At 35.1% G+C, this 26,720-nt stretch overlaps 1 protein-coding gene, 1 long non-coding RNA gene and 1 pseudogene across 9 annotated transcripts in view; 2 read left to right on the top strand and 1 right to left on the bottom strand.

Moving 5' to 3' along the window:
- DMTF1 (cyclin D binding myb like transcription factor 1) overlaps positions 1 to 26,720 on the bottom strand; it is a 45,252-nt gene that overhangs the window by 5,723 nt on the left and 12,809 nt on the right. For 5 of the 8 annotated variants that reach the window (XR_012498868.1, XM_019749749.2, XM_019749752.2 and 2 more), the window contains 11 exons: positions 25,062 to 25,184; positions 20,025 to 20,119; positions 16,326 to 16,440; positions 14,658 to 14,734; positions 9,993 to 10,150; positions 8,853 to 8,885; positions 7,832 to 7,941; positions 5,746 to 5,974; positions 4,352 to 4,503; positions 2,842 to 3,102; positions 6 to 91 (listed from right to left, as the gene is read on the bottom strand). Coding sequence is in view for 7 of the 8 variants with exons in the window: in XM_019749749.2 (XP_019605308.2) it covers positions 6 to 91; positions 2,842 to 3,102; positions 4,352 to 4,503; positions 5,746 to 5,974; positions 7,832 to 7,941; positions 8,853 to 8,885; positions 9,993 to 10,150; positions 14,658 to 14,734; positions 16,326 to 16,440; positions 20,025 to 20,119; positions 25,062 to 25,184 (1,439 nt within the window). In the remaining variant the exon portion in view is untranslated. The remainder of the gene's footprint in view (positions 1 to 5; positions 92 to 2,841; positions 3,103 to 4,351; positions 4,504 to 5,745; positions 5,975 to 7,831; positions 7,942 to 8,852; positions 8,886 to 9,992; positions 10,151 to 14,657; positions 14,735 to 16,325; positions 16,441 to 20,024; positions 20,120 to 25,061; positions 25,185 to 26,720) is intronic. The other 3 variants (XM_019749751.2, XM_074340672.1, XM_074340673.1) reach the window with 1 other exon arrangement.
- On the top strand, positions 15,058 to 25,040 carry LOC141573193 (uncharacterized). Its single transcript, XR_012498870.1, has 3 exons — positions 15,058 to 15,155; positions 17,240 to 17,442; positions 20,835 to 25,040. It is a non-coding gene; the product is annotated as an uncharacterized LOC141573193 (long non-coding RNA).
- Positions 15,414 to 16,314, top strand: LOC109457095 (fatty acid-binding protein, brain; annotated as a pseudogene).

The raw sequence follows: 26,720 nt of genomic DNA, 5'->3' as shown, positions 1-26,720 counted from the left end.
CTCACTGGAAGAATTTCAAACGTTTGTAGTGTTCCACTGTTTAGTGTTATTGTTTCTGAGTCAACAGTAGCAGCAGGGGGGTCCGTTGAAGCTGTGGGAAGAACAAGGACAACAATGAATAAAATACTTTGTAAATTTACATTTCCCTGGTACACTCAGTTATTCTGCAGGCAATCCTACATTGAGTAATTTGCCTAGAAACCTGAAGTCATTTACATTTCTTACGTGATACATGAAATCTAATGGATCTGATATGGCATAGATGAGGGGTTGGCAAAGTACGGCCCATAGCCAAATCCAGCCTACCACCAGGTCTTGTAAATAAGGTATTATAGGAGCACAGCTACGCCTGTTCATTTTTGTATTTTCTATGGCTGCTTTTGCACTACAAAGGCAGAATTGAGTAGCTATGAGAGAGACAATGTTTGTTAACCCCTGGAATACATCATAAAATATTTCTAATGCCAGGAAGTAAGAGGAATACATTAAGGCTAACCTGTAAAGAGACAGGGACTTGGTAAAAAATAATTTCCTGGACGTTCTGGTAAGTGGAATAAGATGCCTGGAATGGTGGTCCCAAAACACTAGGTTTTAGTTCTAGTGGCATCATTTCCTAGCAATGTAAATCTTGGCAAATAACTTACTTTACTCCAGAGTAATGTTCAGAGACTTCATCTGTTCTGCCTACCTCATATACCGGGGGTGCCAAAAAAATGCATACACATGATTTGTTTTCATCTTTTGTTACTGGTATATATTGAATATCACCGTTTCAATAGTTCTTTCCTTTCTTAAAATGTGTATACATTTTTTTTTGGCCCCCTCTGTAGTTGTGAGGATCAAAAAACATGAAATAAATGTAAGGATTATTTCAGAAGACCATGTTTGGGAGACTGAACAGCACTTTGGAGATCAGATAGTATAATCTCTTTATGTGTGTTAGCTGAGACTCAGACTTGATCATTGTCTGCTGAAGGTTATGTAGAACTAAGACTTACTAGAAGAAATGTGATCCATTTGGTGTTTTCAGTCACACCTGCAGGTAAATCCATGTGAAAATGACTGGGAATCGACTTTTAATGTGTAGTGTTTTTTGTTTATTATAGTCTAACTATAACACTTCCCAGTTTGAAAGAAATGTGGCACCTTTACCAAAAGAAATACACTTGATTTGTGTTATTTCTCTTACTATTTCATGGATTCTTAAGATCATATCTAGAATAACTTGAAGTGATTACGGATAAGTAACCTAAATCAAGAGTAAGCAAACTATGGTCGCAGACAAATGTGGCTCAAGGCTAACAATGGTTTTATACTTTTAAAAAATTGTTTAAAAATGTAACAGAATTCCAGAGAGACCCATGTGGCCTGCAAAGCCTAACATATTCACATTTACTGTTCTGGCCTGAGAGTTTGCCAACCCCTGACCCTTAATCTAAAGGGAAGAAATGATCATGCGGTTGTAGCCTGAATGTCAACAATAATGGGTGTGTAGTAAAACTCTTACTATACTCACATTTCTTACTGAAATAAAATTATTCTAAATACTTTTAAAAAGCCATGCTGTGAATGAATATTAAGGTATGACTTATAAAATGTTTTGTGTTTTCCCAAAAAGTGTCACCAACCCAATAACCAAGGAAAATTGTAACAATCTCCATGCACAATCAATTTACAGCCAACAGTAGCTCTCATGTTTATGGTAAACAAGTAATTTCAGTGGCTTTGCAATTCTCAAGACTATAAAAACAAACAGTGCCAAAAAAAAGTTCCTCATGCTTTATTACACTGGTAGAAAGCTAAAGCAAATAACCAAATTTAAATTAGAAGTTTAAGAATAAGACAGGCACGACTGATTAGTTTAAATGTCTCTAAGGTAGCTTTGACAGTCATTTCACCTACAGACACATAATGTTAACACTAATAGGTGGCCCAGTGATTCTCAAACGGGATAACAGTATATTTGAAAATCTGTAGGGTATTTCTATTCATCATCATGATTAGAAAGCACGACTGGCATTTTGTGGGTGAGATCAAGGGACACTGAGCATCCTGCAACAAAGACTTGTCCCAATCAAAATGGCAATAACCCCCTGGTTGACAGTAACACACTGTACCACTGGCAATGACCTTTCCATAGGCAAGTCTCATTATGTAGGAAAAAAGAACGGTAAAAATAAGTGAAGAATAAAAAAACAAAAAAATAAGCAAAGGTAAAAATAATAATAATAATATGGTTTTGAGAATTTTGTTCTCCTTTTGTCAGTCTAATGGGAAGAAAGATCACCTTGGCTTAGATAGGAACTACATTTCTCCTTCCTACAATTGCTAGGTTCTCATAATCTCATTAAGCACAAAAAAAGTCAGAGACTAAGGAAAAGTGGTAAACAAAACAGTTCCCATACGAAACTGGCTCCCTGAAGAAAATCTTTTTCAACTTCACCAGAATCCATTTCTTCTATATACCACCTCAAATCCATTCCTAGTTTTTGCTTCTGGTGAATTACTACAAATGATGTGCCACCTTTGGAACTCTATTTTCCTTGCTCAATTGACTGTATTTTAGGTAGCTTTCTATTAACCATTAATTTCTTTAACATCTAGAATGATGATTTAAAATGGTTAATGGCGGGGCAGTTGGTTATCAGTCCTGCCTGTCACACATTCATCTTTTGTGCAAATATTAATTGAGCTAATAAACATAAAATGCCTTATATCTCCTTTAATTTGTCAAACTTGGATAACTTCCTGTCAGCATTCTTGCAAGACTGCAAGGTGTCAGAGCCATTAACCAAATCACATAGGTGGAACAGCAAGGAATCTTGAGGTCTCAGCACTTACAGACATGAGTGATCTGGACCGGGATCTGCAGGGCTGTCATGGGGCCTGGAGAGAGGGATGTATTGTCTTCCAGGCGGGCGACTCTGATCTGAACATGCTGTACGCTGGAATTGGAATTACTGTTTGGAACTCCAGATCCTGATTTATTCTCCAAAAGCGTTGGGTTGTTTTTTTGATTCTCATGTAACTGTTTAAGACCTTTTATTAAGACTGAAGGGAGATGGGTAGACAAAAAGAACATTGATTCTCCGACACCACCATCTAAGCAGCAAGGGAGGTGGGGGGCAAGGAGGGAAAGTATTTGGAATAAATAATTGTATAATGGATGTGAAATCTTACCAAAATAACAATAAAAATATTTTAAAACTACAACCTGTCTGGAAATTTTTGGAAACGTTACCCATCACAACAGATTAAAAACATTCATAACATATTATTGTTCTTGCCACCTAAGATGTATTAAAACAATAGCTGTGTGAGGAAATAGGACATTTTCTGTGTCTTACGGCTTCTTCATAAAATTCTTATTATTTAGGAAAAAGATTGGTAATGCTAAGTAGCTAATTTAATTTTTAAATGAATAGTATAATTTTTTTCCAAAGACTCAGGGCATTTGACTGTGTTAGCCACTGCAAGAGCATAATCAGTTGGCTGTGAGTGTAACTCACAACTCCAGAGCAGCAGCTGATCTTTTCCAAAACAGTAATAGCAAGCACCTTGAGTTTCTGTACAGGAAAGCCAATTCTAGACTTGCCGTCTTGCACTGGTCCTGATAAACTACATCAGTCCTGTCAGGAGATGCTGCAATCTGGCTGGGTTCACGTTACATTAGTATTCATTCACTCTCCTGCGTTTTAACATCAGATTTATAAATAGCTAGTTATCTAAATTTTTAAAACACCACATTTTCATCGAGCCAATGCTTCTCAGCATTTAATTTTCTTTTGGAAAACTAATTGGAGAGCTATATTAAGGGGAATGAGTTTGATTACCTAAATTAAACAAGACTGTACAACTTAGTTTAGTGCCTAAGTGCACAGCAGGTGATGAAGAGAAAACTATGCTATACCTCACTTTTAAGTAAATCCAACTTAAGATCTCCAGATTTTCATAAAAATGAAATTAGAAATGTACAGTTTTTGTTCACTAAGTGAGAATTTCTCTATAAAAACCCTGTTAAGATATTTGAAATTATTCAACTCATAAATGTTGATTTAACTTGTTTAGAAATACGTCTTTGTACATAAAGAAAATATTTATGTAAAATTTAGTTCCTCTGCATAGTTAATGCGAGAGAACAAGAATGTATGTCAATGTGTGTATTTTTATCTTAGGTGCTTCAAAAATTACAAATCACATCAACTCTTATTTTCCAAAGAAATAGGGCAGAAGTTTAAGTGAAAATCTATGATTTTGTATTCCTAGCTGAGGCAAAGAACTTCTAACCTCTAACTCCTGAGGAGTAAATATGATTAAAACAAGGAAAGGACTTTGGCAAATAATACATTACCAGGGAACGAAACATCCTTATGGTTTGCAATTTGCCTTTTGATGGTCCACCATTTACTTCGAAGCCATTGTGGCGAACGGACACTGCTCCATCCCTCCGCTAACAGATCCCAGTTTATGTCATTTTCATCAGCTACATCAAGCTCTGCTATCCTACAGATTACAAAACAAGCATCTGTTAGATGTCAATTTATTTTCGCATAAGAACCCTCTGACTACACATGAGGGCACTGGGGATAACAGGAATGGCAGATTATGTCACCGACATGCTATTAAGTTGTATGGGAAAGGATTCTAGCAGTGCAGACCTGCTTCCAGGGCTAAGAGCTATGAAATGTCACCAATAGCAGCCTTTTGTTAATGGTACAACCAATGGACTGAACCATAAATTATGAACCAGAGGAAGCACTGTGAAGGAAAGGGAGTAGCTAAAGGTGAGACTAGGATAAGAAGAAGTTTCGTTGTATAATGTTCTGCAATGTTTTATAGTGTGTCACAGTAAGTATTTCCCGGATCTGATCTTTTCCATTTGCAAAATGAAAAAGGTTTAGAAATGAGCTAAAAGATGATTAGTTGATAAAAACTATTAAGAACAAAACCCTCAAAATAACGAGACAAAAACAATATTCCAGCAGCAACCAAAAAAACCCCATAAAACCCCAAATACAGAAGACCTGCCCCCCAAATGACTACATTTGGGGTTTTAATGATGTTTGTTTTTTAGTTTTAACTGTTTTTAGCTTTAAATGTGGATTTTGATTTTTAGTAGGGAGTAGCCACAATGATCGCTACTATTCAGTGTCTCAAATATTTTCTTGCTGGTATTTTTGCCTACTTGAGTCACTAAGTCTTAATAGTTAAACTAATTTAAAAAATAAACTTGGGAGTATTATCGTAAAGTTTTTTGGATATGTATGAAACTGAAGTCTCTGATTTGGTCCAGTCTGAAAGTGTGGGGTAACTAGTCTGGGCCCCCTTTTTGGCAATCTTCATACAGTGGCCCAAAATTGAAGGGCATGGAGACTGAACAGCCCCTCGACCCTGAGTATGGCCCCTGGGCTAGGACTGAGGCACATTGGTGGGACAGTGGAAAAGCTGCACTGCCGCTACCTGTGCCATACCTGTTCTGTGGATATAGAGAGGACTTCAGTCTCCATGCTTTCAATCTGGTACTTTGCGTGAGCACTATTATCCACTAAAAAGGAATAAACACAAAACAAAACAAAGAGCTCAATATGAAATACTTAGGATCTCAAACAGTGTCTCTCTACAGAAAAGATGCTTTTTAGACATTAGACATATAAGGAAACCCAAAGACATAAGGAAACCCAAAATCAATCAAGACAACCACAACAATTAAGGAGCTTTTGTCATTAAAAGATTTAGGACACAAACCTGAGGATGAGATTGATTTCATCTTCCTTGGTCCACTCAGTACCTCCACTCTGTTTCCAGTTCAGGTAGTTGAGCCATTTAGAACGACACTGCTTTTCTGAGCGGGTACCCACACGTTCTGCCACAGCTGCCCAAGACACACCCTGTGTGACTATGTCACCTGGCTCAGTGCTTGTCAATTCATGGACCACCTCTGCAAGTCTCTTTTCTTCTTCTTCTGTCCACTTCCCTGAAAGAAGGAAATCATTAAGACTACTACTGCTACCTTCTCAAACTCAGCCCTGTATTTGCAAGGATTGAGGGGAAGTACACTGTAGTACTCAAAAGTGTTTCCAAATGACCGTCAGGTGGGAAACCACATATACCTGGTAAGACAGCTGCATTTTAATAGCCCAGTAAGGTTCTTTCTTAGTACAAAAGAATACAGAATCCTAATAGAAAGCACTGACTGATTCTAGGAAAAACTACTTCAACGGGAAGAGCTTCATCAATGGTTTGATGGACAAAGAAACTCATACTTTTTTCTTAGTCTCACCTAAGACTCCCAACTTCAAGCTGTGATGAATTTTAAGTCTGATACTGGTATTCATGCATATTTTTATTCCAGGTTTTTCTGAACCCATAAACCCACTGATAACATCAAATGTTCCTCTTGGTCTTTTCTTACACAACTTGAGTAGTAAAATAGAAAGAAAAAAAAGAGAACCTTTTTAACCTCTTCCACTTATTACTAATAGCTAGAAACTTCTAGAAAAATTCAAAAAGGGTCTGTTCTTGCTTTGAGGACTTGTTCATTCAACAAACATTTATTGACTCATTATTATGTGCAAGGCACAGGTCCGGATACCATGAATTCAAGACAAAATCCTGATCTCCTTGTTTAGCATGGTAAGAAAGGGAGGGAAAACTCAGACAGTGCTGTCTCGTGGCCTAGTACAAAAGTCCTGATCAGAAACAATACATAGCAGCATGGAAAGGTGACAGGTAGATCAACCCTTCAGGCTGGCAATCAAGGAATGGCACAGTGTTTTTCCAAAGTATGGTAACAAAAGGGGTTCTGTACTCATAGCATCTTACATGCAACTCTGGGGTCCATCCGGAATCTAAATAAAGCTCCCATTCCTGCTTCATTCATTACGTTGTCAATCAACCTCAGAATGACAGCGCTGGTGAAATTTATGTCCTCAGTGCCTTGCAGGTAATAGTGCTGATGGAATAGCTAAGCAGGAAACATTACTGATTCCACTTTAGCAGGGTAGGGCGGTGAGGGCAGAAAATGTATTTCCTGGAAGCTCAAGCTTAACCTGAGAACTATTTTTCTTATTGAAAGACTGGTCCACAGATTGTGGAACCTTCAGAGAACATTCGGGCTAAAAGGGAACTACGAGATCACCTCTTCTAACCTCTTCATTTTACAGAGGAAACTGAGGCTCAGTAAGGTGAAGTGAGAGTTTAGTGGCAGAGCCTAATTCTGTCATGGGTCACAAAAGTTAGGTTTCACAGTATCAGCAGTACATTTGTATACATTAAGAGTTAAATCAGCCTTTGTGGTCTGGCCTTGGGGACTGAAACACCAGTCACTAGTTTTTTCTAGGAAAAATATGTTTTGTGTCTCAAATAAGCAAAATACACACAAATCTTTGGAATACAGCTTCTTCCTGAGTTAGGACCTACCTAGAACTAAAGTTTTTCATAAACCTGAGTTCATAACTATTGTTCAACAGTTAGAAGAGCTTAAATTAAAATTAGTTTCTGTATATATGCCTTAAAAAAAATGCCTGTGTATAATCCTTAAAAATAAATCCTTTCCCAACTGATGCAGTTTTGAATTGCTGCAAAATGGAAACATGCTGGAACTAAAACCTTCGAAACTGGGGAGCTGTGTCCTTGTGAACAATGTCAAATAAAAGCACAAAAATAAAGAATTAGTTGGGTCTATTAAGCTGAAGAAAAAGAAGACTAGAAAATAAAAGCTGAACTAAACTGAGTTACAAATTTCTTTCCAGAACAGAGAGAGAGCAGTCTCTAAAGGGGCAGGAAGCTCAAATGGTGACCCAAACAAAACCAGCAGCAGCACTGACAGTACCTGTGTTGCAAGTATCCTTCATCAGTCGGCACCGATCTTTGACGGAAGATGCACTTCTTCCTAGCGCCGCCCCTATTGTTGCCCAGTCATTGCCATGCTTTATCCGGAGCCTAAAACAAGAGTCTGCCAATCAGCATTGGGTTCAACTGTTTTCTCCCTTCTAATTTCATCATTTATTCTTCATTCTTCTTCTTCCCATTTGACTGGTTTGGAAGTTGTGGGCAGCAATACTTTGAGAGCCAAAGTTTGAAAGTGTGGCCTTTTTTTGGGGTCCACAGTTGTCTGTGGGTGAAAAAAAAACAGGCAGCAATTGCCTTTTTCCTGGGTCAGAGAAGAAATAAGTAACTTGGATATGTGTTCAAAAAAGACCAAATTTCCCCTCAGGTTATTGACACAATCTCCCAGGCAATCCCCAGATTTTCTCCTTTTGAATACTCCTAACAAGCTCTTCTCAGATATTGAAAAAGTTTTTTTCACCAGTCCTTATCATTATACATAGGACCAACCTTCAATTTTTTCATGATCCATACTATCCATTAATCCATATTTTATGGTCCTAACTCAATGAAGCAAAAATGTTTCCTATGAAATAGCCTTTATAAAGCAGAGTCAGCCCAGACATTAAGTGAAACACTGTCAACTCACCATTCTAAACTAAGCCATGTAACACAACCAGGTTTTGATCCTGGTATAATAAGTTTCCCAAATTTAGATTTCAGGCCACCAAGAATGGCCATCCGATCTCTTTTGTAACCTCTACCAGTGATGTAAGGATACATTTCATTGTTAATTGACAATAGGAAGAAACTAAATTGATGGGTATGGCTACTCTGTGCAGGTATAGATCTGACTAAGTTCTTTTTATGGTCAGTCATGCTTAACAGCAGGTTTAAATTATACCAGTCTACCAAAAATCTCTTGACATTTCAAAGTAAAACTTTTAAAACGCAAGACATAAAAAAACAAAACAAAAATTAAAACCCAATTATCAAAATTAATGAATAAAAATTTCAAAACTTACTCCTTGAGCTTTTCAATTTCTTCAGGTGTATATCTAGAAATTTAAAGAAATTTAAAACAAAAGATCAATTAAAACAAAGATGCTAAAAACCTTAATAAAAGTCAGAATTTCACTTAGAGTCAAATGTTAAATCACTTAGCATATTGACAGTATTTTAAAGTAGCCAATTTCAAAGTAGATTAATAAAAATTAATGCTTCTATTTTCTTTTAAAAAACAACAAATATTATGAGGTATAACGAAAGTAAGCACTTTATAATTTTCTCTAGAAAAATTCAACATTTTAAAACATATTTGCTCCTGAGCTGCCTAACTCTTCCTTTATTTCAAAGTTAGGTCCAGGCACTCTAAAATCATAGCTATTCTAAAAGACTTAGCGATGGCACTGTAAACCAGAGCTAAAAATAAAATCTATGGTAAATTCTCACAAGGTACTGAAAAAATTAAAATTCTCTCTATTTCCTCTACCCGTGCATGGACACCTGATATAGTTTAGCTCTAATGTAAAGGCTCTTTCTTTTTTTTCAGTGGGCAGGTATTCAATACAATCAATGCAAAGCTCTTCTTAAAAATGGTATCTAGTGAGCCATAGTATTAGTACCTAAAATTCCCAAAGAGAAACTTAAAAAATATATCAATAACACCATATAATCATTGCACTGAAAATATAATGCCTTCTCATGTTGCCTATGACAGAAATCCATGCACCGTGTATCAAGAAACTTAGTTATTTTCTATTCTGTATTTTTAAAAAGTCACTGAACTAGAAAATGCTATACTATAAAAACGAACAGGGAAAATGTTATCAATGTTAGAGTACTTTCCACACTTCTTAATCTTTAACCACTATTATAGTTTTTAATGTTACTTTCCTACAAAGCAGATTTTGATGAATTAAGTCAGCTAAGTCTTAAATGAAATCTATATAAAGTGATTTAGATTCTAACTTCTAAAAGAGGCCTTATTATAATGAGGTTTCACCATATTCACAACATGGATCTGGAGAAATATAACCCAACAGTAATTCATAGTATAGCTGTATCCAACTAAGGCTTTGATCATAACTATTAAAAAAAAAGAATAGTTCCTTAAGTATTTCCCCTAGTTACATGAAATCATGCAGCATTACAAGTTTTCATACTTTCCCACATGGTTTCTGTCATCATACATGCGAAGCACTCTTCTATAAACTGCAAACAAAGGCCGGTTGAGACCCCATGCTATAGTCCTGTAGAAGTCTTTTCTTTCATCTTTTGACATCTCAAAGATGATTTCTGTAGCATCTTTTATTCCGCGTGCCTAAATGGGTTACATTTCTTTGATTTAGGGATTTCTGATAAAATGCATTATAGATATACTATGTTTTTTAAAAGTTGTGTTTTTTTATGTTAAAGATCGTCAATGGCATTTCGAAAAATAATGTATTGCTAATTCATTAATGAGCAAAGAGCTTCAAAATGTTGCAAGATAATAGTGATACTTCTATGTTCTAAAAATAAGTTATATATAATTCAATAAAGTCAAGTTCTGTCAACTCCTTTAAAATGATAAAAAAATTAAGATCTGAAAGTAGAAGGAAGAAAATCTCAACAAAATTAAAAGAATCAGGAACGAAATAAAAAATAGAAAGGATAAGTAATGCTAAAAATTGGTTCTTTGAAAAGACCCATTGAGATTAATAAAACACAAAACAATAAACTTACGGAAAAAGTTAAAAAAAAAAAAGATAAACCAATATTAGAAATGAAAAATGGAGCCTAAGTAGAGATGCTACAGAGATTAGACAATTAAAAATTGTGAAAATTTTATGGCAATATATTTGTAAACTTACATAGAATGAAAAAATTCCTAGAAAAAGTTGACTTACCAAAACTAACTCAGGCAGAGATATAATATCTAATAAGCACAGACCATCAAGAAAATTTAATCATCTATTAATAATTTTCCCATAATGAAAACCCCCAGCCCAAATGACTTTATAGGTAAATCTTACCAAACAATCAAGAAAAACCTAATTCTGATGTTAAACTATTCCAAAGAAAAAAGAGGGGGCACACTTCCTCATTTGTTTTATTAGGCTAACATACCCCAATAGTAAAAGCAAACAAGAACAGTTTTAGAAAATAATTTTCAGGTCAAGTTCATTAACATAGATGCTCCAAAATTCTTAAAATATTTTAGTGCAGTGAACCCAGCAATGTATAAAAAGAATAATAATCAGTACAAAAAGTAAGCTCATTCCAGGAATACGAGTTTGTTTTAATTTCAGAAAAATTATTAGTGTAATTAATCACATGAGTATATTTATGGGAAAGAACGTAAAATCTCAGTAAATGTAGAAAGAGCATTCATAAAACTCAACATTTATATAACATTCCTAAGCAAGTTAGAATTTGCTGGTAATCTGATAAAAGAAAAAGATATGATAAATATAAAGATTGGAAAAGAAGAATCATTTGCAGATAGTGTTATAGATAAAAACCCAAAATCTATGAAAAAATTACTTGATTTAAAACAGTATTTAGCAAGGCTAGTGGTTACAAAATGAATAATCATTTGCATTTCTATGCAAAGTTCATGAAAATCTTTAAAAGTTCTCATTTGCAACAGCATCAAAATTAAAAGCATTAGGACTAAATCTCAGGCAAGTTATGTAAGTACTTTATGGAGAGGAAAATATAAAACTATCGAAAGACATTAAAGAGGAACTAACTAAAATGGAGAGCTATACAACACTCTCCAATAGGAAGACAGAATATTGTAAAGATGTTAATTCCCCTCAACTTGATGCACAGGTTCAATGCAGTCCCAATAACAGTTCCAAGAGTTTTCTAAATTTACAGTGGAAAAGCAAAGGGCCAAGAACATTAATGAAGAGACTTGTCTCATCAGATATTGGGACTTCTGAACATAGTGATGTTTTGGTACAGGTATCAACAAACAGAACCTGGGGACAAATTAGAAAACCTAGAAACAAATCTATAGAAACTTGATCTAGGACAGAATGAACAATGGAGATTGGGAACAAACTAATATTCCATAATGATGCTGGGACAATTGTCAGCCATACAAAAACAACAACAAAACATTGAACCCCCATCTCACACCAATAGGAAAAAATGAGAGTAAAAGGCAAAACTCTAAAACTTTTATAAAATAATATTTAAGAATATCTTCATGTCCTTGAGGCAGGGGAGGAATTCTTAAACAAGCATGCAAAATATAAAAGTAAAAACACGACAATTTTGGCATTGAAATTAAAAATCTTTTTTCATCATATGTCACCTAGAGAGAAGGAAAAGACACACCAGTAAATTGGGACAAGATATCTCTAACACGACCAAAAAACCATTAATATCAAGCATGAAGAACATCTATAAAAAGAAAAACCACACAGAAAAATTGGTGAAAGACACAAAAATTGGTGAAAGACACAAACAGGAACTTCAAAGAGGAAACACAAATGTCCAATAAGCATATAAAAATATGTAATCAGAGAACTACAAATTAAAAACACAATAAAATACCACCAGATTTGCACAAATAAACAGCAAAAACCAAAAAAACCCAAATGACCATTAATTATGAAATGGGTAAATTACAGTTATGTACATTTGCACAATGAAATAACAGCTAAACAAATCAACAGGACATTGATTCCAAAATCATAATCTCTAACAAAAATTGCATAATATCTAGAGAATGAATCTACTTACATAAATTTCAAAAACAGGTAAAATTACACTGATACGCATTTTATACATTCTTTTGAATATTTAAAATCTGTAACAACATCAAAAAGTTTCTAAACTTTAGAATATTTCCTAAACTTTTGTTTCTGTAGTTTCAATTTTGTAAATGATTAAACTTAAATATTTATTGAGCACCTACGTATATGTGAGGCATTGTGTTGCAGGATGACCACATAGTGAGACTAAAAGATTCTTTCACTGTTTTTGGTTTTTGCCTTTGGCAGTTACTTTCATTTATTCTTTTATCCCAAATATGGAATATATGGCATCTAATTGGTTTAAAAATGGCTCTATAATGTTCTGAGAGAACCACATAATAAAATCCATAGTCAAAAATCAAAACCAAATAAGTTACCTTTTCCCATGATCGGTACATTGTTTTTGGACATTTCCTTTTTCTGCCAATCTTATAATCATTCTCCCAATCTCCCCAAACTAAAGCTCTTTAGTGATTCCAACTCCTCATTTTCCTTCTCCCCCTGCATCCAGTAACCAGGCTTCCTTAGAGAGGACTGCTTATCTGCCAATTCTATTTCCACCAGTGTAGTTTCAGGTCTTTACGACTCTCACCTGGTCAACCGAATGGTCATCTAAAGTCTCAAATTTTAGTCATGGTCCTTCCCTTGGAGATCATCTCCAATCCCTTAGAAAAGAAATCAGGCGCTTAATTCCCAAAGTTCAGTGTTTTTACCACTTGTTACTGCCTTATCTAAACCCATGCCTTTTTGCAGTTTTAACTACAGTGCATGTGACTAGTGGCCAACTTTAAAACTTATGGATACCTTTTCAATGGCCACTGTATTTTTGCTTTTGAAACAATTAGCTTGATGGGAAGGAAGGATCTTTATTCATTAAGAAAGAATTAAAGTTTTTAACTCTTTATAATTTACAAAGCTTAGCTTGGGAAGGATGCAGCTTAAAGTTAAGCTTCAGAATGTGGGGATTCTAGGCAGCTATGTATTTTTAATAATGAAAAATTATAAACCATCTAAGTATCAAACAATGGAATGGTTAAATAAATAAATACTGTATAACTCCCACTCTTAAAGAATGCTAATGGTTTACATTTCAAACATGCTCTATTTGAATTTAACTCTATTTTGGGGATGGCCAACAGTCTCTGGAAGACTTCCATGAGAAGAGCATGAATCTACCCCGATCTCTCACTTCACTAAGGTAGCAGTCTTTCTCATTTCCTAGAGGACAGAGTTCTAATTCTTGGGTCTGGACTTCAAAGCCCCATTTCCAGAGGCTAATTATTTTGGTTCAAGTTAAAAGAGCTAACGTGGTCTGGGTTTGATCTCTGATTTTTTGGTGCTCAGCATTTAGTCATGTGGTTACCTCCAGCACTATTTCAGCCTAAATTCTACCCCTTTTTTAAAGACTCAGCTTAAATCCTTGCTCTTCTAAATATTTTCCATAACTGTCCTAAGCCTAAGAATAGACTCTTCCTCTTTTGATCTCATGCAGAATTTACGTGTCTTACTCACATAGTATAAAACCTTGTATCATTCTTCACCTGTTTTTTAGCATTCCCAAGTGGACTGTTGGCTTTTCAAAATCAAACACTATGTGTTAAGGCAATTCATATCTCCAGTGCCTCAAAAATACTGTGTTCAACAGACATTTAACAAAGAGGATTACTAAACTACCAGAAAATAAGCCTGAATATGAACTGAACTTTTTTTTCAAAAAGACGACTAGTATGATATCATAAATGCATTCAAAGAAGATGCATATTTTACACTTTAGACAATTTATAGGCTGCTTTAAAAGACAGGACTTTAAGATTCTGAGAGGCTATTATTAAGATTTTTGTCTAAACTTCAGGGTGTTAACTGAAGCAATAAAGCTATTTCAAACTGAGAATTCAGATTTGTTTAAAAATATACTATAATCAGATACCTTAAAATTATTCAGTTGCAACATTAGCCAGTCATCCATTACAAAAATTACTGAAATGCTCCTAAGTACATATGATATGCTGCTTTGATATTTTTGCAATTGGCAGTGAACAAATTAGTGAAACAAACAAAAAAAATGCCATAGCATACCTTAAGATAGCGTTCAATATTGTTCATCAAAATATCAATTTCTTCCTTGGACCACATCCCCTGCTTCCATTTATGTCCTTTAAAAGAAGACAAACAATGTTATAGAAAATGTTATTCCTTGAAAGGCATGAAATACTAAATAGATACCTCTCTTATTCTTTCAGCAGTATAGAACTGAGTGCTAAAATGACTTCTAAGTATTAGAAAAGCTCAATTGTGCTGAAAAATTTCTCCAATGAAAAATAAATTTTATGGGCAAAACATGTACAAAGTATTCTAAGGCAAGGTAAACATAATTCACTAGATACCAAGTGAACAGTATATTCTAAATGAGTATTTATTCTACAGTGGTTAAAAACAATCAATTTACTTACTTTTGCTTCCTTTCCTTACTTCACAGGGGCAGATACACAATCCCCCACTTTCTTGCAGCAGCTTCCTAGCAATCCTTATGAACACTATGTGACAGTAAGTCTCTAAGCCACTTATCAGACCCAAGTAAGTAGATCTTTGAAAAGGCTTGACTCCCTACTCCCGCAAGCAGTAACTGTACTCTTTTAAATGCCACCACTGTACAGCTGTTCAAAAGTCAACAGGACAAAATCTACTTCATATCAGAAAAATGATCAATTATTGAAAAACAAATGTTAGAAGGCAGGAGCTGCTATGAGGTGCAAAGGGGTCTTCTGAATTGCAGTGGCAATCGGATCTGAAGGTCCTCGCTCCTGTCTATTTTGTTTTGGAAGCTAATGGGAAAGGGCAAGGAGGGTGGAAGCTTTCTGTGCTACCTGGAAGCTGACGGACAGTCAGAACTTTGATGAATATGTGAAGGCTCTAGGTGTGGGCTTTGCCACTAGACAGGTGGGAAATGTGACTAAACCAACAGTGAGCATCAGTCAGGAGGGGGACAAAGTGGCGATCAGGACTCAAAGAACATTCAAGAACACAGAGATTAGTTTCCATCTGGGAGAAGAGTTTGATGAAACTACTGCAGATGACAGAAACTGTGTGTCTGTCGTCAGCCTACATGGAGACAAACTCACTCATGTACAGAAATGGGATGGCAAAGAAACAAATTTTGTAAGAGAAATTAAGGATGGCAAAATGGTTATGATTTTTACTTTTGGTGATGTGATTGCTGTTCGCCACTATGAGAAAGCACAGAAAGGTTCCTGATCTGGAGCTGGAGCAGCTCTACAATGTTTCTGTTTTCTTAAGTCTCAGTGCTGTCCTATTACAGCATGGCTGATCACTAGTTAGAAGGTTATCCTCTTGGTGCGGAGGTGGAAAATGGTGATTTAAAAACTTGTTACTTTAAGCAACTAGCCCAATTTTGATCTGCAAACTTATGTTTTATAGTTTGCATTAAAATTTTAAGCTACATTTTTTAAATTAAGAAGTGAATACATTTTATAATTTCCACTGGAATGTAAATCAAATTGAAATAAAAATCTTATACCCATGGAAGGAAAAAAAAAAGAAAAACAAATGTTGCTTTCATGGTCTCATTCAGAGTCATTCAGAGCCAAATTCAACGCAATTAGAGAAACTCAATAACTGTAACTACTTAATCACAATTATGAAGGTCCAAATCAAAATCCTAATGACTACAAGCTATTTTTACCTCCATTTTTTCCACTGGACATTAAAATTCACAGTATATCTTACCTTTGTTAGTCAAAGAATCCTTATCTTCTTTAGTTGTAAACCAGGCTTGGCTAACTGCTGAAACCTCCTCATTACCCAAGGGGGATATGTCATCTAGTTGCTCATTCTGTAGAATCTTGAAAAGGTCAAAGTAAAAAAAAGTAGCAGCTTGATTTAATACTCAACCTGATCCATCTCTCTTTGTAATGCTAAGCATTATAAAATTCTAATATGGTAAAATGGGTTTTATTTGTTGTATATATAGTAAAAATATATTCAATTTATTGGAAGACAAATATTTTCTTGCTGTTTTTATTACAGCAGTATGAATACAAAATTATCTTCATTAATAAAATATGACCTTCATTTAAGCAAGTAACTCTGTACTAGTGGCTTGAATTTTATAGAATATTGACTAAGATTCCAGTAAGTATTTAAATCAATATAGGATATCCAGAGCCATCTGTATATCTATATATGAAAAATGAGCTTATACATACGATAAAATGGAAATGCTGGGGTTAAGTGTTACGATTGTTAATGTCTTCACAGGTACTTTGCTGCCTAAATATATAGTCATGTAATCTCGTGTTAAATTTAAAGGATTAACAGGCTAAACCAAAGGACATTATTCCAAAATCATGGTCTGCTTATTGTTTACTGACAGCTTTGTTTTAATCAACCACTAGAGCTGATTCCTACCCTTATTAATGTACCTTCTTTTCAAAGAACTATATGGTACTACTACTACTTATTATTGCAACTAAACTAATCTTTATTAAGAAATATGCAGTTAAAAATAAGCTTTATTGAGACATAATTCACACACCATAAAATTCACCCTTTATACAATTCAGTGTCTTTCAGTATATTTATGCAACTATCACTGGGTACATTTCCAAATACAGACATACCTAACCTTGTGAATTCTGCAGGAACAAAGTTGCTTTTAAGAGTTGGCCTTGGGCTAAAGAGAGCTATAGTGTAAGTGAGGAAGATTTGGCAGCAGTGCTACCGTATCAGCTATGAGCCCATCAGAGGCAGGGCAAGATACGGGGAGAGTCAAATGCCTAGTGATCGCTCACCCTAGTGATCACTCTCTGGACGGAATCAACTACTAAGCTGTGACTGGCTGGAGGTAAGTCTAACTGTTCCTTGAATAAGCAAAAGATGAATTTCTAATTTCAAGAGGAAATGAAACCCATCTCAGTTGGAAAGAGAGAGAAGTTGTCATTAAACAACCAAACCACAATGAGAGGAAAAACCACATCTCTTTATTTTTATATTTGGTGGTAATTAATATATTCTATTAATAAAAGTGTTTTATTTTATTTTATTTTAATCCATGGGCAAAAAGCTAGGAATCACTGAACAAGTATGAAATTTTATAACCATATATTGTGTCGTACATTTTAGATTTTTTCTTTTAAAGATCAAGAGGGCTTTATAAAGCTGAGAATTCAGACAAACTAGATAAATAATGTCGAAGGACTCATTTATATTCTGAAGATCACAATTCTATCACTTTTGACACAGGAGCTATTCGTCAAGAGTGATTCAGAGAGCTATCAAAAGACTTTAATACATACAATATCCACTTTTAAGAAATGTTATGTATGTAGAAAATGCTCTCCTGAGATGATCTTCTCTTACATTTATCAGCTGGTTAAAAGGTTAAATCATCATTTCCCAAAATGAGTCAAAATATACAGCAAAGGCCACTCTATGAATGTCAGGAATAAACAAACCTGTTATGATGATTAATTTCCATCTTTGGACAAATACTTAATGCCTTATGGCTTAAATTTTCCTGAGGGAGAGTTATAATCATTACTTAAGTCATATAATGTTGAACATGTAAACAGCCACCTAATGAAGCAAATGATTATTAAATTTGAACAGTAATATTCAACACTGTCAATAACAAATGAGTTAAGTCAGTATAGCAAGAGACTCAGGTACCTTAAACGGTATCTATACTTATACTTAGTATATAGGTATTAATAAGTTTTACAGTATTTTACTGGTATTTTCCACTATTCTTTTCATAAATCTTTTAAAATTACTCAGTCTTTATTTAGTATGCTGTTGCTTTTTAAATGTAGCCTTTGTGAGTTAGTTGTAGGGTTTCATGTTTATTATATATACAGGTTTAGAAATCTAAAAATAAATATTTCACCCAATGAATACCTCTTACAACCACAAGGTACTATATCTATTTGGAAACATTTTAGTGTTTAATTATTTTTTTAAGCTAGTCCCATCACTGGAATGAGACACAGTACATAAACTAATAAACTATGTGAAATAGCTACAACTGGTTTGAAACAAAAGGACGCTGCAAAGCAGACTATTTGTGAACTTTTAACTATGCTTTCACTCACAACCTAATGTTAATCTTATTAAACATATATTAGAAATTATTAAGTTTTTTCATTTATTAAAATGGTAATAAACCAAGAGGCTAGTATTAAATTATTAACTCATTAGCTCCTTGGAAATAACCCAAACAAAAGAAGCCCAGGATTTCTCTAACTAACATTGCCACTGCTCAATGTTACAACTAGGTTGTAAACCAAATCATATATATGTATACAGTTATTTTTACTGTGCTGCAAAAGGAATGGAAATGAGACTACATAGTGTTTAAATCTGAAGTAAGTTTGACAAGCCCCATTTTGAAGGAAGGATGTCCTTTATTGTTTCAGAGGGCTTAGAAAAAACTCCTGTCCAAATCACCCACTGATATCCAGGACAGAGCATGAGGATTTGGGGCTGTCTCAAAGCTATCTGAAGATATCACAGACTTACTCCTCTAAAAATTCTGTCATTCTGGAACCACTTTGAAGCTCCCTATTGCAAAAGGTTCACAGTGTACCCACCTGAGATGTCCTTAGTCCTTGATGTTACACATCAACTTATAACTACTATACTTAACTGAACAAGGGTCATTGTGATGCTTCACATGAGAAAAATAAGGGTACAATGTCTATTATCTACTTTAAAAATATTTTGTTAAATGAAGAGATGAAGTAAAAGGACAAGCTACTGAAAAGAAAGGCACAATTAACCAGAGATACATTTATAAATAAAACAGATTTAATCTTCAGGTTAGAGAACAAAGAATTCTGATTACTTTGGGCAGAAATAACTTATGAGACAATGAAAGAAGTTCACATAAGAGGAAAACAGTAAGGCTGATTCTTATGCCACCTCTAAACACATGGTAAAACGTATGTGGTCCTACAGGCACCAAAAGGAACTACCATAACTACAACCATTATAACTAAAACCTATTTGAAATGACTGGCTTCCAGTCACATAGAAGAGAGAACACACATAGCCTTTCTAAATCAGTCACTTACAAGTACCTCCTGGGTAAAATTATCTCAAAAAGCTTTATAGCTCAATCAGTATCTTATATAACTGGTAACAAAAATTTAAAGTCATTTAACAGTTCAAGTGAGATCACTCCATATAGATAAAGAATGCACATTCATCATCTGTTTCAACAATGTGAGTCGCTCTATAGGGAATGTATTTTAAAACTCTGTCTTTGCTTACAATTCTGAGACTCATATATGTGGGCACTCAGAAACCTGAATGAAGTAGTCTCAATTTTGTGGTTGCTACTTTGTCAGACAAAAGATGTTTGTGCCATTTTATCACCTAAGGTGTAAAGGATAGCCTCTTGCAGCCAGTAAAAAAGACTTACTATACCTGGATCTGTGTCACAGTTCCCTCAGTAATCTCATCATCTGCCACCTCTGTGGTTGCAGTCATGGTCACCTCAAAGCTCTGATCATTTTCTGAAACTTCAAGAAAAAGAACAATTCAACTCCAGAATAATAATGGCAGGTTCTACTGATTAAAAAAAAAACACAAAAAAAAACCTATGGAAAAAAATGTGACCATCTAATTTCCTAACACATTCTTGGCATGCACACGCACACACATACACAACATTCATCATATACTAAAACACACATGCTTAACAAACATTTATTGTGCACCAAATACATACTGGGAATTGCTTTGGGTAATGTAGAGACAGAAGTGAGCAAAAGAATCAAAAATCCTGTCTATTTGGCGCTTATATCCTAGTGGGTTAGACATAAAATGAACACAATATTATGTTGGATGGTGATAAGTAATAAGGAGAACAAATAAAGTGGAAAGGGAATGTATTATTGGGAGTGGGAGAGCATATTTGAAATTTCAGATAGGAAGCCAGGAAAAGTAACCAAGACTTGAGTCAAAGTGAGGAAGGAAGCTAGTTATGTAGGTATCTTGAGGAAGAGCACTTCAGGCAGAAGGAAAGCCAAGCGCACAGGCTGTGAGATGGGAGCATGCCTGGATTTTCCTAGGAATAGCAAGGAGGGCAGTATGGCCAAAGCAGACTGAACAAAAACAGTAAGATATTTTGTGGGGAATTGTAGGCCACTGTAAAGACTTTGGCTTTAACTCTGACAGGAAAACATTGGAAGATTTATTTAGAGTAGTGATATAATTTGACTTTTATTTTAACAGGATCACTCTGGCTGCTATGGGGAAAACAGTATGAAGGGCAGCAAGCGCTAGAGTGAGATGACTTAAGAAGCCTATTCAATAATCACGATAAGAGATCAGTGGCTTGGATCTGAATGAAGGCAAGTGAAGCTGATGAGAAGTTCAAATAGTGGATATATTTTGATAGTAGAGCCAATAAAATGTGCAGATAAACCAAATATGAAAGAAATGGAAAAGTGAAGCATTATACTGTTTTATGCTTTTTTTTTTTTTTAATTTTATTGGGTTAAGTGTTTTTTTGTTTTTTTTTTTCCCCTGGACCCATCAACTGCAAGTCAAGTCGTCGTCCTTTAATCTAGTTATGGAGGGCACAGTTCAGCTCCAAGTCCAGTCGCCGTTTACAATTAGTTGCAGGGGGTGCAGCCTAACATCCCATGTGGGAATCGAACCAGCAACTTGTTGTTAAGAGCACACGCTCTAACCAACTGAGTTAACCAGCCGCCCCTATTTTACTTTTTTTTTTTTCTAATCTTAGCTACTGAAAAAAATATACTTGCCATTAATGAGATGGGGAACACTGTAGAAGAAGTAAATGTAAGAAATTAGGAAGTTTCGAGAACTCAGTTTTAAACATATTAGTTTGAGATACCTACTTAAACAGCTAGAGTTAAGAGGCTGGGAGTCGTCATCAGAAGCAGGATTTAAAATCATGAATTCTAAGGACGAAGTAAAAACAGAAAACAGAAGTAGTCTAAGAACTCAGTCCTAGGGCACTCCACATCTTTTAGAGATTGGGGAGATATGAACAAGTCAGCATAAGTGACTGGTAAAGAATGGACACAAAAGTAGAAGAAAACTAGAGGAATATGTTCCCTGGAAGGCAAGTGACAAAATGTTTCAGGGAGCAGGGAGTGATAAATATTGTCAAAAGTGTGGATTGATCAAATAAGACAAAGACTGGGAAAAAAAATAAATCACCACTGGATTTAGTAACAAGACGGTCTCTGGAGACCTGGGAAGAACAGTTTTGGAGATGTGATACAGGTGAAAGGCGGACTGAAGAGGATTTAAGGAAGAATGGAAGAGGAAGAAATGAAGACAAGTATAGGCAATTCTTTCATGGTATTCTGCTCTTAAGGACAAAAGAAAAATTGGATGGGAGACAACAGTGGGCTAATGGGACTTTTATATTCTAAAGAATAAACTTCAGTTTGTTTATAAATGCTAATGAGAATAATTTAGATGCCCATCATCTAGAGATGGACAAACTGATGATTCAGAAGAGAAAAGGAAAGAACTGTGCAACAATGTCCCTGAGTAGGCAAAAGGGGTGGGATCTAATAAATCAAAGGGAGGACCTTAGTTAGGAAAAAAGATACAATACATGGATATAGAAACATGTGGGTGTGTATTTGTGATAGTGAAAACTTACAGAAATTATTTTCTGGCTACTTCAACTTTCTCAGTAAAGTAGGAAGCAAGGTATCAGTTGAGAGTAAAAATGGTGGAGGAAATATTGGACGTTTTGGGATGTATGAAGCTGTCGTTTCAAAGTGGGAAAAAGAACACTTCTGGAAAAGTATGGTGTGCCTGGCAGGCAATATCATGAACCCACTTCAAGTTAATGGTCATCAATTTAAAGTGAGACCAGTCACCTGCTTGTGCTGTTTTTCTCCGATCAGGTATAGACATAAACAGGCAGAGAGATTTAACTAGGGTTGTGGTTTCATCAAAGAACATAGAAGTGAGGGAAGGAAAAAAGGACTTGACAGTAACCATGAAACTGAAACTGGGTAAGGAGAAAACAGGATACAGTGGAGAAGGAACAAAGAAAAAATGATAAGATCAATGAATCCCAGTAGGACCAAGGATCACAGGAGTTCAAAAGTATTAGAGGAAGCTGGAAACACAGGAAGTAGTGGTAGGAAAACAAAGTGTGAAGTAGATCACAAATAGACTCCACAGTTAATAGGCAATAGCAAGAGTGGTAATAGGAATGATAAGTGTGGAGGACAACAGGAGTAGGAGGCTAAGGTATTGCAACAATCATCTAAATGAATAACCACCCAGAGTTATAATTGCATAGAGAATGGAGTAAATATGGTGGTAGATGACGGCGAAAAGCAGCTTTCAGTAAATGAGTGAGACTGATGACCATGAGAGGTAAGAGGACTTTTAAGGCTTGGACAGATACAGTTTATCAGTTTTATAAAGCATGTAAAGAAAACCTGAATATTAAAATTAAACTTTATATGTTAAATCTTTAAACATTAATATTCACCTCCACAAAGTCAGCAAATGACTTGCCCATTTAATCAATCCCAGATGACAGTGACAGATATAGGACTTTCTGCTTTTATGTGACTGTTTTTAAATGTGGAAACTTTCCTAAGTTGATTTTATAAACATACTTTTTACAAATCCAGGAACCAAGTAAATACTTGAAGCCCACTTTTCATAAATTCAACCTTATCTTGACTATTAGGCTCCAGAATGCCCTCCATACGTATTTTATTATGGCCCAACATCAAGCAGCTCATGTATTTTTATGTCAACACATTCCTATTATCTTAGCCAGTTAACTGAATATGGTGTAAAGGATTCAGTCTACCATAAGCTAGAATGAAATATCAAGTATAACTTGACCCTATGATCATGATCAAGGCACGCTACTTTACCCAAATGAATTAACCAGTGAAAACAATCATTAAAAAATTCTGGCTTAATAAAATAAATAAGTCCTGGGGATGTAATATACAGCATAGTGACTATAGTTAATAATACTGTTACTATATATTTGAAAGTTGCTAAGAGAGTTGATCTTAAAAGTTCTCAACACAAGAAAAAAATCTGTAACATGTGTGGTGATGGATGTTAACTAGACTTATTGTGGTGATCATTTCATAATATTTACATATACCGTACCATGTTGTACACCTGAAACTGATGTTACATGTAAATTATATCTGAATAAAAAAAAATTCTACCTTAGAAAATATCCATACAGGATTCCATCTATACAGGTAGGCCAATCAAGTTTTAAAATTAAATCACAATGTAATGACAGTCAAATGAGGAAAGAGTTTAAAAAAAAAACTTATGAATCATCATTAGGAGGAAAGATCATTTAGTTAGAAATAGATTGTTTGTATATGTCACAATTGACACAATATTAACTAAAGTCTCATAGTAAAATGATATAAAAGCGTTTCTTTTCTATAAATTTAATAAACAATTAAACTCTAAATACAGAGTATGTATCTACTTGTGAAGACATGATTTTCCATGATGAAAACTTAGTTTCCTCCACTAGATGAAGATGTGATTTTGCTTGATGTGAGTGCAAAATGAAAGCTCTTGGATATGGCAAGACTCTCCATTATGCAGAGTGCCACCAACAGCCAGCCTTGAGCCCCAACCCACTGCCATGGACTAAGACATGTATCCCAGCTTTGTGGGGCCCCCATAGTTCAACAGGAGTCCATACTTTTTGCTAAACAAATCAGAAATATAATCTAATGTTACAGTTGGCGTGTTGTAGTCTTTTGCCAATAGTATTGCACTTGAAATAATATACCTCCTTAGAATCCAGTCTACTCTAAATAATCTTGGAATATAAATATGTTAAAAACATTGTTAGTAAGAATAAACTAATCAGACTACCGTCGAATTTCCATTTGGCTATATATCATATGAAGAGACAGTAGAGCATTGGGATTAAAAGTATGAACTAAGGAACCAGACAGAATGGCTGGGTATGACCTTGGACAAATTATTATACCTCTTCTGCCTCTGTTTCCTCATTTGTAAAATAGGTATAATAATAATCCCTACTCTACAGCATGCTTTCTCAATGAGGGCAAATATGCTTCTGGGGTGTGTGTGTGTGAGAAAACCTTATTCTCTTTATTAACAAAGCAGGGACATACACAGTACATTAAAAAAACAAAAAACAGTGTATCTGTGGTATTAAAACTTCATGGGGTGAGCACGATCTGAAAAAAAAAATGTTTAAAAGAAGGCTCCTGGATGGGGGTGAAGGGACAATTAAGAAAAAATGAAAGGTTGAGAAGATTAAATCAGACAACATATGTAAAAGCATTTATAACCACTCCTGACACATAAATAAGTGCTCATTGTGAAATAAGTGCTCATTGTGTTAGTTAAAAAGTCAAATGCCAATTCAACCTCTGGCAAGCAAATCTTGATTTCAAAAGGGAATTCTGTTCTTAATATACAGTGACTTACGTGGAAGTGCAACAACTGATATGCAAGGAGTAGAATCATCGATACTCTGATCATCCTCAGAAGATAAACAAAGCCTTTTATGTGGAGGTTCAGTACTATCTTCTGAGTCTACTTCATCAGCTTCTAATGAAACAAAAACAAAAACAAAAAAATCTCACAACCTTCAAACCAATGAGGAAAACACAAAATCTTCAAGTAGTGACTGAAAAATTATCTTACCATTTGCTCAGGTAACCAAACCCAGCTGTACCAGTAGGACTCAAAGCAACACTGCCTTCTCTATGTCTAGTGCAAGTACCTCAGTTTCTATTCTTAAGACAAGGAACTATGACAAAGGTACCACTTTTTAAATGTCACACTATTGTACTGTCAACTATCTGGCTTTCCAAATATTTCACATGTAAAGACAAGGGGTGGTTATTTAATTCATTCACAAATATTTACTGAATGCCTATTATGTGCTAAATGATGGGAACAGAATAATGAGACACCGTGACTGTCAAGGAGCTCACAGTGTAGTGGCGATAATGAAACTAACAATTTCAAAACAGTCTAATAAGAGCTATGAAGGAAGAATGAAGAGGCTGTTATGTGAGCACCGAGGAGAGGCATTTAATTTAGACTGGAGGTGAAGGAAGGTTTCCTGGAGGAGGTGTCCTTAACTTGAAAGGGAAACAGAAGCAGGGGGAAATGATTACTACTGGCAGCAGGAGTAACATGTGCAGTGACATTGAGGTATGTAAAGCTTAAGGCAGGTTAGGAAAATAAAAACAGTTGTGAACGGTTGAATATAAATACATGAAATGTGGCAAGAAGTAAGGCTGGAAGAAAAGTGAGATGATGGGAGGCCTGCGTGTCAAATTAAAGAACCTGAATTATATTCTAAAAACTATAGTAAACTTTAAAAAACCTTACGCTGTTGAGTAACATGACTAACGCCATCGACAATTTGAAAGATGAATCTGAGGTGGGAGACCAGTTAAAGGTTATTAGAGCTACCTAGGTGAGAAACTTCAATAAGGATGGGGGACTTGAGACAGAGAGGAAGGAATAGATTCAAGAAACATAATTCAATTAACGAGTATTCATGATGGGATGCATGTGGGAGATGAGAGGAGGATTTATTCCTACCCATATTTATGATCTGGGATACTAGATACGAGTAATGAAATTGGGGAAGGAAAGGAGAACCAGGTCTGGGAATTTTGTGAATGAATTTAGTTTGTGACATGTGAACTTTAAGATGCCTATGAGAAACACAGAGAATTCAGAAGAAAGATAGATGTTGAAATCATTTTTACAGGTAGGTGGTAGTTAAAACCACAAGTTTAAATGAAATAACCCAGGGATTATGTATGGAGTGAAAAGAGAGGGCAGAACCAAAGATGAACAAAAAGAACTTAAAGCAAAATAAATAATAAATTATAAATAAGGAATAGGTAGAGAAATAACGAAAATCACAAGCTTCAAGGCTGTCGAATCTTAATTCACTACACAGGATCACATTAAATCTTATTCAGATAGTCACATAAAATTCTCTAACACAGGTTCTAGCAAAAAAAGGTCATCCATTCGTATTGACATAACTATCTCTACATTTTCTATCATACATATACTCTGGTATCAAACGGTATCAAAGAGGAAGTGTATTATAATTAG

Source organism: Rhinolophus sinicus, linkage group LG09 (genome assembly GCF_036562045.2).
Source record: "Rhinolophus sinicus isolate RSC01 linkage group LG09, ASM3656204v1, whole genome shotgun sequence".
Lineage (NCBI taxonomy): Eukaryota > Metazoa > Chordata > Mammalia > Chiroptera > Rhinolophidae > Rhinolophus > Rhinolophus sinicus.
The sequence above is the reverse complement of the archived record's forward strand: the minus strand, read 5'-3'. Positions and strand labels throughout refer to the sequence as shown.